Raw genomic sequence first — 16581 nt, 5'->3', positions numbered from 1 at the left:
ATATTTTAACACTGAGAAAATATATTAAGAATAAGGACAAATGACTTTAAAGCTAAAATATAAGTGTTACGTATTTTTTACAGTGTGGCCTCGTCTACACTAGTTGTGTTGGCAGAGGGCGTGGTTCATCGAGGACAGCCTGTCACTGCAGACTGCGTAACTACATCTTACAGATCTACGAAGCCTCTCGGCATGTGGGAGTGCATCGTACAGAGCAGCATCGTGACTAATGGAGGAAGCCTCTGGAGGCTTGTCAGCTAAAGACTCATCTGTATCCATGAACCACATTTTCTGCTTTAAATACTGATTATTGAAGAATGCCTCCAGAAACGTGGCGGTGGAGCTGCAACATGTTGCACTGAAAACTAAGATTTCTTTTCCCAAACATCATCAAATGACACCCTGAGAATCTAGCCTGTGTCGTGCTTCTTCGTGTGTCACATTGCCAGCAAAAAAGCCCTGAATGCGTGCTGCCGTCACTTCAACACCCACGCAGGAATCCCCTGCTCCTGCTGCGCCGCTTCGATGGAGAGTCCCTTCAACAGTCCCTGCATAATCCCCCTCATGCGGCTCCCAGCCTGACCCATAACACCCCCTACCAAAGAAACATATGTAGTGGTGGAGGTAGCAGCAGGCATTCAGAAATCAGCTTCTTATTGGTTCTCACCACACAGGAGGCAGGGCACTTTATGAAAACATCAGAAAGGTGACTGAGTATTCAAGAGAGATGGAGAGAAAAGACGAGCACGACAAATATAGACAAGGGTGAAGAGTGATTTAATATTTCAGGATGGAAATTGATATTTTCGGACTTTAAAAAACTCAGTCTAATGCCAGTCTATTTCAGAATAAAAGTATATAAAATTCACATTTCGATTTTCAAAACTTTGTCTCTAAAAAAATCAAGCCGTTAAAATATATAAATAAATCCACAAAAAAACACACGATTCGAACATTTTACAACGTTATGTACACAAATGATTTCCTCATTTTTGGTTGATTGTTTCCTCTCCAGGATTCGTACCTATGGAAGTGTAAATGCCATTTTAATTACTATGATTAAAGATTCGGCAAATATTGTGTTGTCTTAATGACTATTTTTTGAATCACAGCATCTTCCCAATCAAACTGAGACACTTTTACAGAAAATTAGCTGAACAACGTTTACTTAGTGATCTGATTAGTTCCCCTTACCTCTCCTCTGCACCCCACACCAACTCTGGCACTCTTGTGTTGAAGAGAATTGGTTTGTGTTTCCTCCACAGCCTCCGTACACAAACGGCCTGCACTCCCCTGAGCGAGGGTGGAAGTACCAGAGGAGAACAAACTCTGAGCAGGCCCCCTCTGACATCGGCTCCAGACAGCGCTCTGCTTGCATGCGAGAACAAATAAAAACATACAAATGTAGCTTATTTTTCAATATGATCGAGGATGTGTATTATTGCCTACATTTTTAACTTCATGACACTCTAAACATATATATATATTGAGGCCACTTGGGGCCACTAGTGTGCAAAATGTTTGGGGAGATTTTTAGACTGACGAGATTTCACAAATGTGATTATGAAACCTGCTCTGACAAGTGTTTGTGTAAAAGGGATGCTTACTTGTTTGCTTTCTTATAGAGATGGATAAGAAATGTTAATAAATTGCCTGACTGATCACAACAAACAAATATTTCATGATATTCATCTTCTCTCAAGAAAAGAGCAAATTAGAGAATTTCTAAATGAATTACTAAGTATAAAGGGACCTGCTGGATGTTATCAATGTACTGTATGATTCACACAAGGTCTAGTGAGAAGCTTTTTTTCCCACTGCGCTTGTTTTTCATTAAGTGCGTCACGAAATCTAGCACAGGCTATCAAACATTCATGGATTAAGTTTTGCTCTTATCATTCTCTCCCACATTGTGCTTTTTAAACAATTTCAAGGATACCATTACTCATAGCTTATGGAAGGCACAAAGCAAGTAAACAAGATTGAAAAAAAGTGAAAAGATGAGGAGGAGAATAAGTTGTCTTGGCCACTCACCAGCTGTGTTGGTTCCAAGTACCCTTCTTTTCTTCCTCTGTCTCCACTCAGCAGTCCCCTCAAGAGAATCTGACGCCCAAAACAACATCAATTACAAGCAGGACTACTTGGTGGATTGAATCATAAGGGGCCAAAAGAAGGAACCACTTTGACTCAACCAACATCTATTGAATTCCAGTTGTGTGTGTATTTGATCTACATGGAACATTCGTTGTAAATATTTCTGTTCTCGTTGTGCAAACTTTCTGTGAATCTTTGTTTGAAGGAATTACAATTCACAAATCATATCCTGCAAAAATAAAAAAACAGGGACACATTTTCATTTGCTCCTTTGAAGACTCCATATTAAAAAGTGACCTACTGGGCTTGAGCAAATCCATAATTCCTTACACAGAATGAGCTAATTGTTTTCCAGTAAATGATTATAAGTTATGAATTAACATGCTGACATGGACAATGGGCAATGACAAGCTTCGTCTTTGATTAGTCTTCTGGTTATGTTCACCTGAAGCAACAATGGAAATAAATTGGGTTGCAGAAAGCTGTTCTTTCCCTGGAGCTGTGTTCAATGTATATAATAAGCTTCATGTTGAACCTCAATTTGTGTTGCCTTTTTGTCTTCGTGATCTTGGCCTCCATTTGTTACTCCAAGTGACCTTGACAGAATCATGATAATATACTCTGAGGTGGTTAAAAAGTTATCTGATTACATTATTACTGTTTCAAAGTCCCTACAGTCTCAACCAACACACTATACAAATGCCTACATCACAGCTGGTACACAATAGTATGACATATGTAACCATTTAGCTGGAACACTCATTTGGTCACACTCTATAAATGTGTCGTGGACATCTGAGCACTTTCAGAAATGATGATGTCTCAGGCATCTGTGTGTTCGGCCCGTGGGCTTAGACCCTGCATGTGCACTACTGAAATCATTATAATTACCAGTGCTGTTTGGTTGGAGCACAGGGGCAGCAGTGGTCACTTCTCCCAGTTTGGCTCCCCCTCCCTCCTCCACCCCTTCTTCAGGGAGGTCAGGGTTGACGGGTGTCACTACATCAACCGGATGTTTTTTATTCTCAGTCACTGCAGTGGTTCCATCTGGATCCACAGACTTCACCATGAACTTGTATTCCAATCCTGTACAAACAATAAACACGCAATCTTCAAAACCAAATAAGAATGCTATTTTCTATCTGTACTATACATCAATATACTTTTGAAATATAATTGCCAACATTTGAGTCTGAAGTGTTTTAGTGTACAACATTCAGACCTTTTTATTTATAATTTTAAACTTGACATAACTCTGGACTACTAAACTCTTCCTACTTGCAGATTATCAAAGCGTTGCTGTTTAACAGAGTTATGGGAACGTATCTTTTTCCAAAATAGATTGTGTTATGAGATGTGTAGTTTAAATAACCAGCTATTAGCTAGCTAGCAACTAGATTCTAGAACATGCGTGGTCTGATATTCTGTGTTATTTAGGAAATACAACGTTTCAAATACTGATCCATCTATATTTTCAAAACATCCTGCATGAAAAAAGTTTGCAATCGGCAGAATTGTCCTTTAAGTATTTAGTGTGTTGGATTCTTGGTGAGGCGTCCCACTTAATGGCAGTCTCGTGTTTGTGAATGGCTCCACTGTGGCCGACACCATGGTGTGTGTTCCTCCGAGAGAACATAACAGATGGCTAAACACACACGGTGCCATGCTGCCGCCGTGAGAGCTCTACAACAAACCACCACACACACAAACACACACAATATGTAGACCTGTCAAGAGTCACACATGTACTGTATTCCGTATCAGTTCAATGTATAAGCAAACGGAAAAGGTTCAAGATGTCTAAGTGAATAATGGGACAAACTGAATCTTACCGCACTTCTCTACCACCTCCTGAGTGACTATCTCCTTCAATTCTTCAGCCTTGATACAAAGAAAGAAAATATTAGTTTATTTAGTTATTAATTTGACTACCTCTCTATATACAGTAAATATGTTTAAACGTGTGTAATTGTGATAAACACATACCGAGAGTCCAGGCTCCCCCTTCTCCCCTTTTCCTCCTTCAATGCCCAGTGTACCCTAAAGAAACAACACATTTTCAAAACATTGAAAATTCTATCGAGCATTTTTATAAAATATTTTAATTTGATCAAAACAACTCTAGAGAGTATAAAATCCCACGACCTTCAGGTCATCAAAAAAAAAGTAAAACATTTCTTGAGTGGACCAAATACATAACAGAAGCTAGTAACACAGAAGCAAGGAGAAGACCAAGATGTCAATATCTTCACTTCTGTTTTTGAGTGTGTGTGTGTGTGTGTGTGTGTGTGTGTGTGTGTGTGTGTGTGTGTGTGTGTGTGTGTGTGTGTGTGTGTGTGTGTGTGTGTGTTCATGCAGGACTCTCACACTCTCTCCTCTTATTCCTGTTGTCCCAGGGGCTCCTCTCTGACAAGTCTTCACTCTGCCTCTTCTGCCCCTCTCCCCCTGTTAGACAAAAATCAAAGTGCGTCCAGAGAAACCACATTGTGAGTTTGGACAGTATTTCATACTAAACCTCTGTGTTAACAAGTAGACACACAGCGGCAGGAAAGACAGACTGATTAGGTAACTCCTCAGAATATCCTCTTTAAAGGTTTCCACACTCTCTGTCAACACTGAAAGTCTGCTAATTGTAGCTGAAATCATGAAAGCTGCAGACGGAAAATAGGCCTGTGTGTGTGTGTGTGTGTGTGTGTGTTTTAGTATAAGACATGTCTGTACTGTATCCACTGCTGCAGTACATGCTAACAAGACGCAGATATGGTGAGGACTGTAATCACACTCATCTCGTCACCATGTTCACATAATAGTCTAAAATGGAATGATTTATTTCATATTTCCTCAACACACGGAGGAATACCGTACCCTCCGCCCTGTTTCCCCGCGGGGTCCGGGGTGTCCTGGCATTCCCTCATCTCCGTCCATTCCTGTTTTCCCTTCCGACCCCTTAAACCCTGGGAATCCTGGGAAACCTGCTGCACCCTTCAGCAAGCAACAGAATCATTAACACACACAGGAGAAAATAAAACCGGCAAATGATCAGTGGTGAAATTAGCTTGATAGTTAGCAGTGATGTTAATTTACTGACCTTATCTCCTTTCACTCCTGATTTACCATCAACACCATTGACGCCTCCTTGTCCCTTATCACCCTAAAGTGAGGTCACATGATAGGAACAGAGAGTTTGTATACGTTTACGGAAGAGAGAAAGATGAATATTTGCAACGTTGAATGTTCACCTTGCGTCCTGTGAGTCCATTCAGCCCAGGTATACCAGGCGTGCCGTGTAACCCCAAATCTCCCTTCATACACAGAGTTATTTAGATTACTGAAAGATGATGAATAACTTTGCATTCATCTAAGATGCTAGTTCATTACTAACCTGTTCTCCATCAAGGCCTGGACTCCCAATGCGTCCCGGTAGACCTCTGAAACCCTGCAACAAAAACATATTTCACATGCAAATATGGCACATGGCAAATAAAAAATAAACAATGAGTGGGACAACTGTGAAAAAGAAAAATCTGCCTTAACCTTTTCTCCATTCTCCCCTATGTTTCCCGGTAAGCCTGGTTCTCCTGCATCACCCTGAGAAAAGAATCAAACACACATTCATACGATACGATATAAAGGATCATGATTGGTTGAATATTGATTTTCAATGTACCTGATTTCCCTTTTGGCCGAACAGTCCTATGTCTCCTTTGTCCCCCTTGGCCCCATCCACTCCATAATCCCCATTGAGACCCTTAAATCACAACCATGGGTATTACTGCGTGTGTTAAAACTCAAATGTGGCGCTTAAAAATGTTTTGTAGCTCTACCATTTCTCCATTTATTCCAGGCTCTCCTGAATCTCCCTGAGGGAAATAAGATCACTTTACACACAGAACTGAGATAAATGTGGTGTAACAATATGAAAATAAACCTTTATTTACCTTCTGGCCTACTGGTCCTCGTGCTCCAAAACGTCCCAATGCCCCCTTAGTTCCTGCATCACCCTTTATGCCCTTTCCAAAACAAAAACAAATGGTTTCCGTGATAAGGATTTTTTGCTGTTCCCTTAATGACAAATAAAAGTATGAAGAAGAATGATCATTGTCTAACAGAGACACCACCGTGTTCAGTATAACAGTATTTTGAATCTACTACTATTGTTGTTTACATATTTGACAGCAGGATTTATTACCTTGACTCCAGGAGGACCGTCCTCGCCCTTTTCTCCTTTATCTCCATCGAAACCTGGTGGGCCACGCTCACCCTGAAAAAGAAAATAATCGTAGTATTTTTCTTAAGAATTCCTTCTACAGTCATTCTGATGGCAAATATATTAAAGGATATTACCGCCTCTCCTTTGGAACCCTTAAATCCACGGGGTCCTTGGATTTGAAGTACATTCCCCTGTAGGAAGATATTAAATTGTGAAAGAGTGTAGTGCAGGGTTAGAAAACTGCAGGGGAAGTAATAAAAAGGAACACATCATACCCTTTCTCCTCTCACTCCAGGCAATCCAAAGTCACCCTACAAACAAAATGTTGTTATTGCCATTCTAGCTGTTGATAAAGTACACGTAATACTTTATACCTGTTGCTGCTTTAGTGTTGCATTTTATTTGATTAAAACCCTTCACAATACAATGCAATCCATCTGATACAATGTCATGGATGATTGTTATACGCAACAGGACAAGGGGTTAGACACATTGAAAGGAGAGGCCTTGAACTCATTATTTGTGACTCTTGAGTAGAGAATACATATTTATTTTCTGGAGTCTTGTTTGCTGACTCCAAGTTGACATCAATCATTAAAGTATTGCAGCGTTACCGTATGATTAATTATGTTGGTGAGTTAAGTGAAGGAACCAAATGAAAAGATACATTTAAATATATAATAATATTGTGATCATTTATGTGAAATAACAGCTCACCTTTCCACCTTTGCTGCCACGCAAACCCTTTGGACCCTAAAAAAGAAGAAAAAAAGTATCTTTAAATATACACAAGTTAAACCTGTAACAGTTTTAAATAAAAGCAGGACACTTGGTGGCTTTCAAAAAGTGACTTACTAAATTTCCAGACGGTCCTTTATTGCCTATAGGACCCTTTTCACCCTGAAAAGAAATCGGTTATGTCTTTTGCTTAATCCACTAACATTACAGGAATTTGCTTCATAACGTTTGTCTGGTGTTTGTCTGGTGTTTGTTTCTGGTGTCTTTTTCTGGTCAGGCTTTTCTTCTCACAAGGGTCTCCTGGGATGAAGCTGAACTAAACTCACCTTCCTGCCTGAGAAGCCTGCCAGCCCCCGGGCCCCGGGCTCTCCAGGAGCACTGCTGGCCTGGAGGAAGATAAAGTCATGACTGAACTATAAAACGACCATACCAGTTGAAGTATAATCTAGGAATCATGGGCCAAAGAAAAAATAATTGATGCTACTATCATATATAAAGCTACCTTTTCTCCTTTTACTCCAGGAATCCCAGGAGAACCCTTTATTAGAGAGGGGCAGCGGGAGCAAAAGAAGATATCCTTAAAGGTTATTTCCAGTGGAAAATGAATCAGATAAAGTGTCACTGTTATCAAATCATGAGAAATACCAATCTACAGACAGACTATTTGTGAAGCTCATTTTGCTCTTTTGTGTTTTCTTACTTGAGCACCTGCTGCTCCTCGGGTTCCAGGAGATCCAGGCGATCCATTCTTTCCCCTTTTTCCCCGTTCCCCCTGCGTTCACACAGAAAACATTTGATTATTCTTTACAACCCATTTTAGCATTAATTCACAACAATTCCACTCATATGCACATGCTTCCACTGTCTTCATCCAAAACGAGCTGAAGATCAGCTGATACACTGATAAGGTATGATGCACCTCTCTGCCTGGGTCTCCTGGGTCCCCTTGAGCAGCCCTAAGCCCCTGGGAGCCCTGCATGCCTGTGTGACCACGGATACCCTGGATGCCCTGGGCACCCGGAGGCCCCGGCTCACCTGGTTCACCCTAGGTTAAGAGAGGGAAAGTAAGAAAGACAATTTAAAATGTTGGAGACAATCAAACAATTAAAGGTCACTTCTTTGATGTTATTATTCAGCTGTTCTGTTACTTTTGACTCATTGCTTTCAAATAAATGTCTTCCTTCCTTTACCAATGTAAATGCTCAAACACCATTTGAAATTAGTGAATGAGTCACTGAGCCAATTACATTTGCTAAATTAAAACTGCCAAGAGAAGCAAATCAATTAACGAGAATGTGATAGAAGACTTGCGGAGGATTCATGGATTTAGAGGGGGATTAAAAAAATAAAGTTTGCAAGGTTTTATTTGTCTTGAAATGTTACCTTGAGTCCCGGAGGACCAGCCTGGCCTTCTGGACCCCTGTGGCCGATACCTGGCTCGCCCTAAACACACAAAACAAACGTCATCGGAACATCGTTCAGCAATGTCTTTCATTTAAAAATGTAACACTTTCAAAACCTAATATTGAACAGTTTATACATATTTACCTTCTGTCCTCCTTCACCAATTTCCCCCTGAAAAGTCGGGACAAAAAGAGTTAGAAAGAGCTCCTCAGAACTTTGTTTTCCATGATCCAAAATAAACAAACTCAGATGAATTTCAATTGAATACATAAATAAAAAAACACAAAAGAATAAGCAGCCTCTTCGGCATGTTTAACAAGGGGAATAATGAATGTCTGCTTTAATACTGTCTCCCAGTCAAACAGAAATAGAGCAGAGTGTCACATCAAAGGCCGGGACTCGACTGGTTTTACTGACAGGCGAGACGCGAGAGGAGTTCTCCCCACGCTCTGATGTCATTTACTGATGCACTGTGGGTAGCTGGGGATAGCTGCAGTTATATATTCATGAAGTGGAGGCACATGTTGTGTGGTGACTGTCATGTTTCCTCTGGGATCTAAAGATAATGATAATGCTGCTTCATATTTGTTTAATCAGTGAGCTGATATCAGTGACTCAGGAAATCCTGGAAGGGATGTGTTTGAATTGAAAGGGTGAGTTCACCCAAATTACAAAACATTTGTTCTTGCTCACTTCTAGTGGAGTCCATGCAGACAGCTGTGATTTGATATGTCCATCTCTAGGTTTCATAAACTACATTCCCATCAGACGTAACTGTGTAATTTGCTGTCTCTGACCTCTAACCTCTGCATGTGCCTCACTCAGCTGTTAGCATGCGGTTGATTGTGACATAAATATCGTTTTGGGTAAACTGACCCTTTACATCAGGTTTTTTCAAAATGTACTTATGCTTTGGTTTTTATGTTGCTAACCCTTTTTCCTTGCCAGAGCCCTTTTTTGCTTTTTCATCCTATTCACATGTGTATTTTTCATTTCTTTCCCCTCACATTTTTTAAGTATAACCTCAGTTCCTATCATTGATTTATGAAAAAGTGTTTGACCACAAATAAATGAGTCCATAACATCAGGCTTTATATGAGTAAATGTTTTTCTTCATGATGTAACATTTCTCATTGTGTCTTAAGCGCTTCAATGATAACCATGTTTATTATTGTTATGTCTTCATGTTAAAAAGTATTTTGTTACCTTCCGTCCTGGTGATCCATTCTCACCTGCTTGTCCCTATTGCATAAGAAATGAAAAGCATTGCATAATCAAAGTGGTGTTCATCCTGCATATTTCTAAATGTGCATAACAAAAGTTGAGTTTGTTACATTGAAGGGTGTGTTACCTTCAGGTGGAAAGACTCTGGGGGGTATGGGTACGGCTGTCCAGTTTCTTCATCATAACCCCCCACTCTCCCCCTCTCGATCTCCGCCCTCCTCCTCTCCCACTCCTCCCTCGCCCTCTCCAAGTCTTCCTCCCCCTCCTGCTCTGTCCTCTTCCTCTCCAAGTCTTCCTCCCCCTCCTGCTCTGTCCTCCCCCTCTCCAACTCTTTCTCCCTCTCCATTTTTTCTCTCTCCCTCTCCAGCTCCCTCTCCATATTTTCTTTCTCTACTTCCATCTCTGCCTCGCTTTCTCTCTCAAGCTCCTCTCTTTCTCTCTCCATCTCCATCCTTTCCTTCTCTCTCTCCCTCTCGAGGTCTTCATCCTCCTTTCCTCCTCTCTCTCGATCTACGTCCTCCTCTGTCTCCCAGTCGTAGTCTCCACTCCTCTCCTCCTCATAGATGGGATCAGGGTCTGGTTCTGTAAATCGATCTGTCTCTATCACTTTGTGTTGTTCTGTTTCCCACTCCTCCACTTCTTCAGCTTCAGTTTCTTCCTTTCCTCCCCCTTGGGTTTCTGTATCGCTGTATCGCTGCCTCTCACTTCGTTCTTGCCTCTGCTTCCTGCTAAGTGTTTGAAGTTCAGAGTCTTCGTGCTTCTTCTGCAAGAGAACAGCATTTAATAACACGAGTTACCATGTTTATAAGTCTCAGCGTCTTCGTTTGGATTTCTCATTTTTGAAATCCATGATAACTTACATTCCAGCTGTTGTAACCTTGAGCTCCAGAGGACAGATGCTGAAAATCAAATAAGGTGTCAATCTTCATTTTTTATTAGATGCAATCTGAGTCACATGCATTAAGTTTGAATTTTTTAAGACTGAATTACTTTGTGTGCCTCCAAGAAACGAGTTCTTCCACCAGGGGCACCTGGCATAAACACCTACAAAAAATAAAAAATGTTTTTTTTACTGCCATTTTGATTATTATCAATCTGTCTTCTACAAAGGTGGCACTTACCATGGAGTCAGGCCAGGTAGCGCTTTTCTTCACCCTGATCTGGGACCTATGCACCTATCAAGACCCCCAAAACTTCTCATGAAACATTTATCACAATTATTGTAAAGCTTCCTAGCAAACAGCTGTATGTGTGTTTTGATGTATGTGTGTGTATAAGAAAGAAAGACACAGAATTGCTTAGGTTATTTTAACAATTTTACTATGGATACATGCACAGAGAGGTTAAACAGACAAAACAATGTAATAACAGAGAAACATTTCACCAGTGAAAAAAGCGTTGGCTCCACATATGCTTATAGTAACACTACATTCTAAATAATATCATTGATATTCAAAGATATTTGGTAAGGTAAAAACACAAGATTATCCATATTTCAATAAATAAAATGTAAGTACAACTTTTCAAAAGGAAATATAATGTTCAGTTGCATCTAATGTGATATGTATTTGTTACAAATAAATATTTGTCTTAATAAATAAATTAGGAGTTGTAGACAAGTTGAGTAAATTAAAGGCTAGACTGGCATTAACAGTGAAAAAGGTGAAGAATGAAAATAACCTGGACACGAGGAAACATATCATATTTAAACAGCTGTGCCTGGTTTTCTACAGAGCTCTACTAAGGATATAAGCCCTCATAGCAGATTTGAACTTTGGTATGTTGTTGGGCATGGGTGAGTGTCTCTTTGTGGAAAGAAGTCCTTCCTCATGATACGTTCAGGTCAGGTTCAGGGCTCCTCACCAGCAAAACAGTTCGCAGTTTATTCACACGCTCCATGTAGTGTGAGCTTTCTTATGAATGCTTAACATCCTAAAGTCACAGTCTCTTGGGACTTAAGAGTCGTCCTGTTTAAAAAAACCAGACAGAGAAAGTATTAAAGGTAATGCTATGGAATTGTTTCTTTGTCTGTAAATCATTGAAGAGTTGGTCTAGGCAACTTGTTTGGCTCATTCCCATTCAGGCAAGCATTAGAGAAATCATGCTAATAGCATTCTCTGGAAATGCTGTCCTGTCTCATGCTTTAATAATGCTATGATGCTTTTTTTCCATTCCCATTGTATTCACATTAGTCATATGTGCACCTTTTTTTGCACTGGTGAAATTGTATAGTTAGAAGTTAGAAGAAAGAAGAAAAGGTTTTGAAATATGTGCTTGTTACAAAAAGCATGTTAATTTTTGGAGTACTACATATTATGACAGGGAGAAAATGTAACCATCAATCCTTTGGTTCAAGCACTTGTCAATCACTTTTAGGAGTCTCATGTTAAGTGAAGATAAAAGAGATTTGCATTCCAAGGCATGCAAGGGTCTTCATAAACATTCAGTTAGGTTTCAAGCATTTCAAGTCAAATCAAAGCTCTACCTTGTGTTGTTCTTCTGTCGTGATGGGAGGCGTAGGGAGTGATGTTTCCTCCTGGTGATAACATTGAAGAACAGATCAGAATATGACAATGAAGGAGAGACTTTCAAAATAACACTCTCATAAAATCCGTATGTGACGGCAACAAAAACAAGCAAACCCCCCCATACCATTTCTATATCTCCAGGTTGTGATAGTGGTTCTGAGGTTGTCAAGATAGCCTAGGGGAATACAAAACCGAAAGGAAAGGGTTCTTTAGGTATATACAACATTCCCGGGTTGTATTTAATATGTGTATATAATATATAAATACGTAAGATATAATGTTCAAATGACAGGATATTTGTACTAATTTTTTTTTTTTAATACTTCAGCAATTGAGTGTGTTTCCACCTGTGCATCTATGTCTCTGTCTGTGGAGGACGTTAGAGGATGACTGGAGGTTTCCACCAGTGTTTCTGAATGGGCAGGACTGTGTGTGGTTATTAGTTCCTCCTACATCGAAAAACAGAAAGAGCATACATGTGTAAACTGTGCAACAGTGAATTACTTTTGGTGATGATATGTGCTACATCATTATTAACACTGAGCTATTTATCCACTGTATGGGGAATGTAATCATTTTGGACTTCAAGCTGCATATCGTAAAAAAATAAACGCGAAACATATTTTACATTTAAAGTGAATCACAGCATTTACCCAGACCAGCTGAAACATGCTGTTTGAAGCAAATGTACCTGTGTGTTGTTTTTCCTCTCCTGAGAGGCCAAGAGGACATCTGTAGGAAGTTCTTCCTGTTTAGAAAAAAATATATACATAACATGTAAACACCTTCAACCTTCAACTACTCCAGTGACAATGTACAAAGCCGATCGGGTGGGCTGTTATGACACAGTAATGTATTCCTAATGATAAATTCAAGTAGTGGGTGTGTCATGAATAAATTCTCTCCAGTATTTAGTGTGGGCGCAAATGAGACGCTGAGAAAATCCCAATTTAAATATGAGTATGACAGGTCTGTTAGCAAGAAGCCTCCCACCACGACAACGCTCCCAATCTGTAACAGCCCCACGTCATCAATCATCACTTTCAAATGAAGTTTCCCACTGTTCACACATTCATCGCAGCTGCTGCCTACCTCGTATTCATAACTGTATTCTTCGCCATCATAAAACTCCTCTTCCTCTTCTTGCATGTCCTCATCAGTGGTCTTCAGAAAAAGGACACGCAACAATAATTAGAGGTAGATACTGTTACACATCATAACTTAAAATGTCTGGAAGAACACAATGCCAAGCACTTAAAACAAAAATGAGATTTGTTACAGTTATAATGAGAAGCACATGGACGTTGAGATAACTGCATGCTTTTATTTTTACTAGCCACACCACAAATATTGGTTAATTATGTTTATTATATTTAAATTATGTCATTTTATTATGATTTTTAAAAAAAACATTTAAGCTGTTAATTACACATATAATGTCATGTTAATGTTAGCGGCAGCCAGTGTCAGAGTCTTCGTTTAAACTTTGCAGTGTTAGATAGACGTGTTAGTTGGTAGTTTATTTTTTGTTTAGTTGGGACAAAAGTGGAGTGAAGTTTGGAGGTTGAGATGGGACCCCTTAAAGGACATTTACCAGGCGTTGTCTCTGCCTCTTATGTCTTCCTTTATTTCCTTTGCCCTGGTTAAGAAGTTCACAGTCGGAGGGAAAAAAGATAAAGGTTTCTCATGCTTTAGACGTTGATGATCAAGTATTAAATTACGAGGTTGATACTGTAAGTTGAGGGAGGTATTTAAGAGGGAGATAAGTAGTTAACGAACACAAATTAATGCAACATTAAAAGTTCTTAGAGTTAAAGTTATCAAATGGTTTAGACCTATTGATATAAGAGCACACCCTTGGTTTGCATGTTTCAGCCCACATTTTATTACAAATTAAAAGTGGATTTTCATGAATTAGTGGAATTATTATTGAATGTAGGGAGCTAAAACATGCAACACTAGGGTTCTCCTTCAATTTTAAACATTTAAGTTATCAAAAATAATCAATCAAACAGCAAAATCTCAACAAGAAAATTGTATTTTATGTTTTTTGTTGGATATACAAGATGAACAATACTGAAAAATGTGTGTTTCTGCTCAGTCAATGTCAAACAATCGTAGAGATTCGTAGTTGTCAATGGCAGCTTTACCTTCCCACGTTCCCTGTTCTTCTTCTTTTGTCCTGAGCTCTTGTTCCGGGAGTCCTCCTGAGTGAGCAGAACAGTCCCCGCCACAGTATCCGGTAACTGTGAAACCTCCTGAGACACATACAGTGGAGGAAATAAGTATTTGATCCGCTGCAGATTTTGTAAGTTTACCCACTTACAAAGAAATTAACATTCTGTAAATTAATGGTAGGTTTATATAAACAGTGTAAGTAAGAATATCAAAAAGAAAATCCAGAAATTGACATTATATAAAAGATAACAATTAATTTGCAATTAATTGTAGGAAAATATTATTTGATCCCCTTGCAACCAACAGGAATTCTTGCTCTCACAGACGGTTACATAAGTCCTCTTCCTTTAACAAAGTACTCCGAATACCAACTTGTTACCTGTATAAAAGACACCTGTCCACAGAATCAATCAATCAGATTCCAACCTCTCCACCATGGACAAGACTAAAGAGCTGTCTAAGGACCTCAGGGACAAGACTGTAGACCAGCACAAGGCTGGGATTGGCTACGAGACCACCAGAAAGCAGCTTGGTGAGAAGGAGACAACTGTGGGTGTGATTATTCAGAAGAATAATGTGTTTGTTTCTAAATGGAAGTAACAGAAAATGAGCATTAATCGCCCTCGGTCAGGGGCTCCACACAATATCTGGCCCTGTGGGGTATTGATGATCATGAGAAAGGTGAGGGATCAGCCAAGAACTACATGGAGGAACTTGTTATATCTCCAGGCAGCTGGGACCACAGTCACCAAGAAAACTATTGATATCACACTCCACCATAATGGATCAAATCCTGCAGCGTCCGCAAGGTCCCCTGCTCAAGAAGAACATGAAAGGCCCGTCTGAAGTTTGACAATGAACATCTGAATGATTCAGAGAAGGCTTGGGAGAAGATTGATGTGGTCAGATGAGAGAACAATCAAGATCTTTTGCATCAACTTGACCCGCTGTGTTTGGAGGAAGAGCGATGCTGACTATAACCCCAGAACACCATCCCCACAGTCAAGCCTGGAGGTGGAACCATTCTGCTTTGGGGGTGTTTCTCTGCTAAGGGGACAGGAGGACTTCCCTGCATCGAGGAGAGATGTACGGGGCCATGTACCGTACCGTAGGGGTCATGGATGGGTCTTCCAGCAGGACAATGACCCTGAACATACGGCGAAGGCAACACAGGAGTGGCTAAAAACACAACAACAACTCAGGAGGGAGCCAGTCTAGATTTCCTTTTGAGGGCCACCAGCTGCAGAGAGTTAACTAATTAAAGGGGCGTGGCCCCACAGCTGTGAGAACTCAGCAGTCAGGTGTTCATTTTAGGTAGCACTTTCCTGGAGCGTCAGCTTCAGAGTCAGACAGACAAAGACATTAGAGTCCTGCGGGAGTCTCTAAGACTGACAAAGATATTAGAGTCCTGCGGGAGTCACGAGGGAGGCAAAGAGGAGGCAAATCCTACTTTGATTGAGCTAAGTATCGCTGGTGTTTTATTTTGTTTTTTAGCCCCTAATGCTATAATCATGTGTATTTTCTCCATTCCTGTTCATGTGTCTTCTCGCAATTATCACTGGCCCCGTGTATCTCCTAATCGATATAACCGACCTGCTCTTGTCTATCCCACATGCTCCACTGAGATCCAACATCTCGTTTCAGGGGGCCTGTGGAACTGCCAGTCAGCTGTTCCTAAGGCTGACTTTAGGCTGGTTTAGGTCCTATCTATCTGAACGCTCTCAGTTTGTACGTGTCAACGATGAATCTTCCATGCAAACCATAGTTAGCCATGGAGTGCCACAGGGCTCAGTGCTCGGACCTATTTTGTTCACATTATATATGCTTCCGTTAGGCAATATTATAAGGAATCATTCTGTAAACTTTCATTGTTATGCGGATGATACTCAACTATATTTATCAATCAAGCCTGATGAAATTAATCATCTAAATAAAATTCAAGACTGCCTCAAGGACTTAAAAACGTGNTGTGTGTGTGTGTGTGTGTGTGTGTGTGTGTGTATGTGTGTATGTGTATATATATAAAACACATTATATAAATGTCTGATCTCAGCTTCTATCATGATTATTATATAATGTGTTTTATATATATACACATACACACATACACACACACACACACACACACACACACACACACACACACACACACACACACACACACACACACACACACACACACACACACACACACACACACACACA

General features: G+C 40.1%; 1 protein-coding gene across 1 annotated transcript; it reads right to left on the bottom strand.

The window, feature by feature from the left end:
- Positions 1-422: 422 nt before the first annotated feature.
- LOC104958377 (collagen alpha-1(VII) chain-like) lies at positions 423-15531 on the bottom strand. Its single transcript, XM_010786097.1, has 33 exons — positions 15484-15531; positions 14349-14456; positions 13291-13362; positions 12890-12946; positions 12156-12206; positions 10531-10569; positions 10185-10433; positions 8591-8617; positions 8426-8485; positions 7962-8087; positions 7743-7814; positions 7545-7580; positions 7369-7428; positions 7160-7204; positions 7022-7057; positions 6580-6615; positions 6439-6495; positions 6284-6355; positions 6033-6104; positions 5919-5954; positions 5762-5842; positions 5629-5682; positions 5477-5530; positions 5334-5396; positions 5183-5245; positions 4960-5076; positions 4462-4539; positions 4081-4134; positions 3927-3975; positions 2986-3180; positions 2035-2103; positions 1195-1368; positions 423-1024 (listed from the first exon to the last, which is right to left on the bottom strand). The coding sequence occupies exons 1-33, from the start codon at positions 15529-15531 to the stop codon at positions 987-989; spliced, it is 2448 nt and encodes an 815-aa protein (XP_010784399.1). The 3' UTR covers positions 423-986.
- Between the last annotated feature and the right edge of the window lie 1050 nt (positions 15532-16581).

The sequence above is a fragment of the Notothenia coriiceps genome, unplaced genomic scaffold, assembly GCF_000735185.1.
Source record: "Notothenia coriiceps isolate Sejong01 unplaced genomic scaffold, NC01 NC01_scaffold00028797, whole genome shotgun sequence".
NCBI classification, from domain to species: domain Eukaryota; kingdom Metazoa; phylum Chordata; class Actinopteri; order Perciformes; family Nototheniidae; genus Notothenia; species Notothenia coriiceps.
This window is presented reverse-complemented; position numbering and strand designations above follow the sequence as displayed.

Coding starts and splice junctions, on each gene's coding strand:
- LOC104958377 (XM_010786097.1), bottom strand. CDS start 15,531: ATGTTCAGGGTCATTGTCCTGCTGGAAGACCCATCCATGACCCCTACG. Junction 3,181..3,926: donor GGAGGTGGTAGAGAAGTGCG/GTAAGATTCAGT, acceptor TTGTTTGTACAG/GATTGGAATACAAGTTCATG. Junction 2,104..2,985: donor GCTCCAACCAAACAGCACTG/GTAATTATAATG, acceptor TTTGGGCGTCAG/ATTCTCTTGAGGGGACTGCT.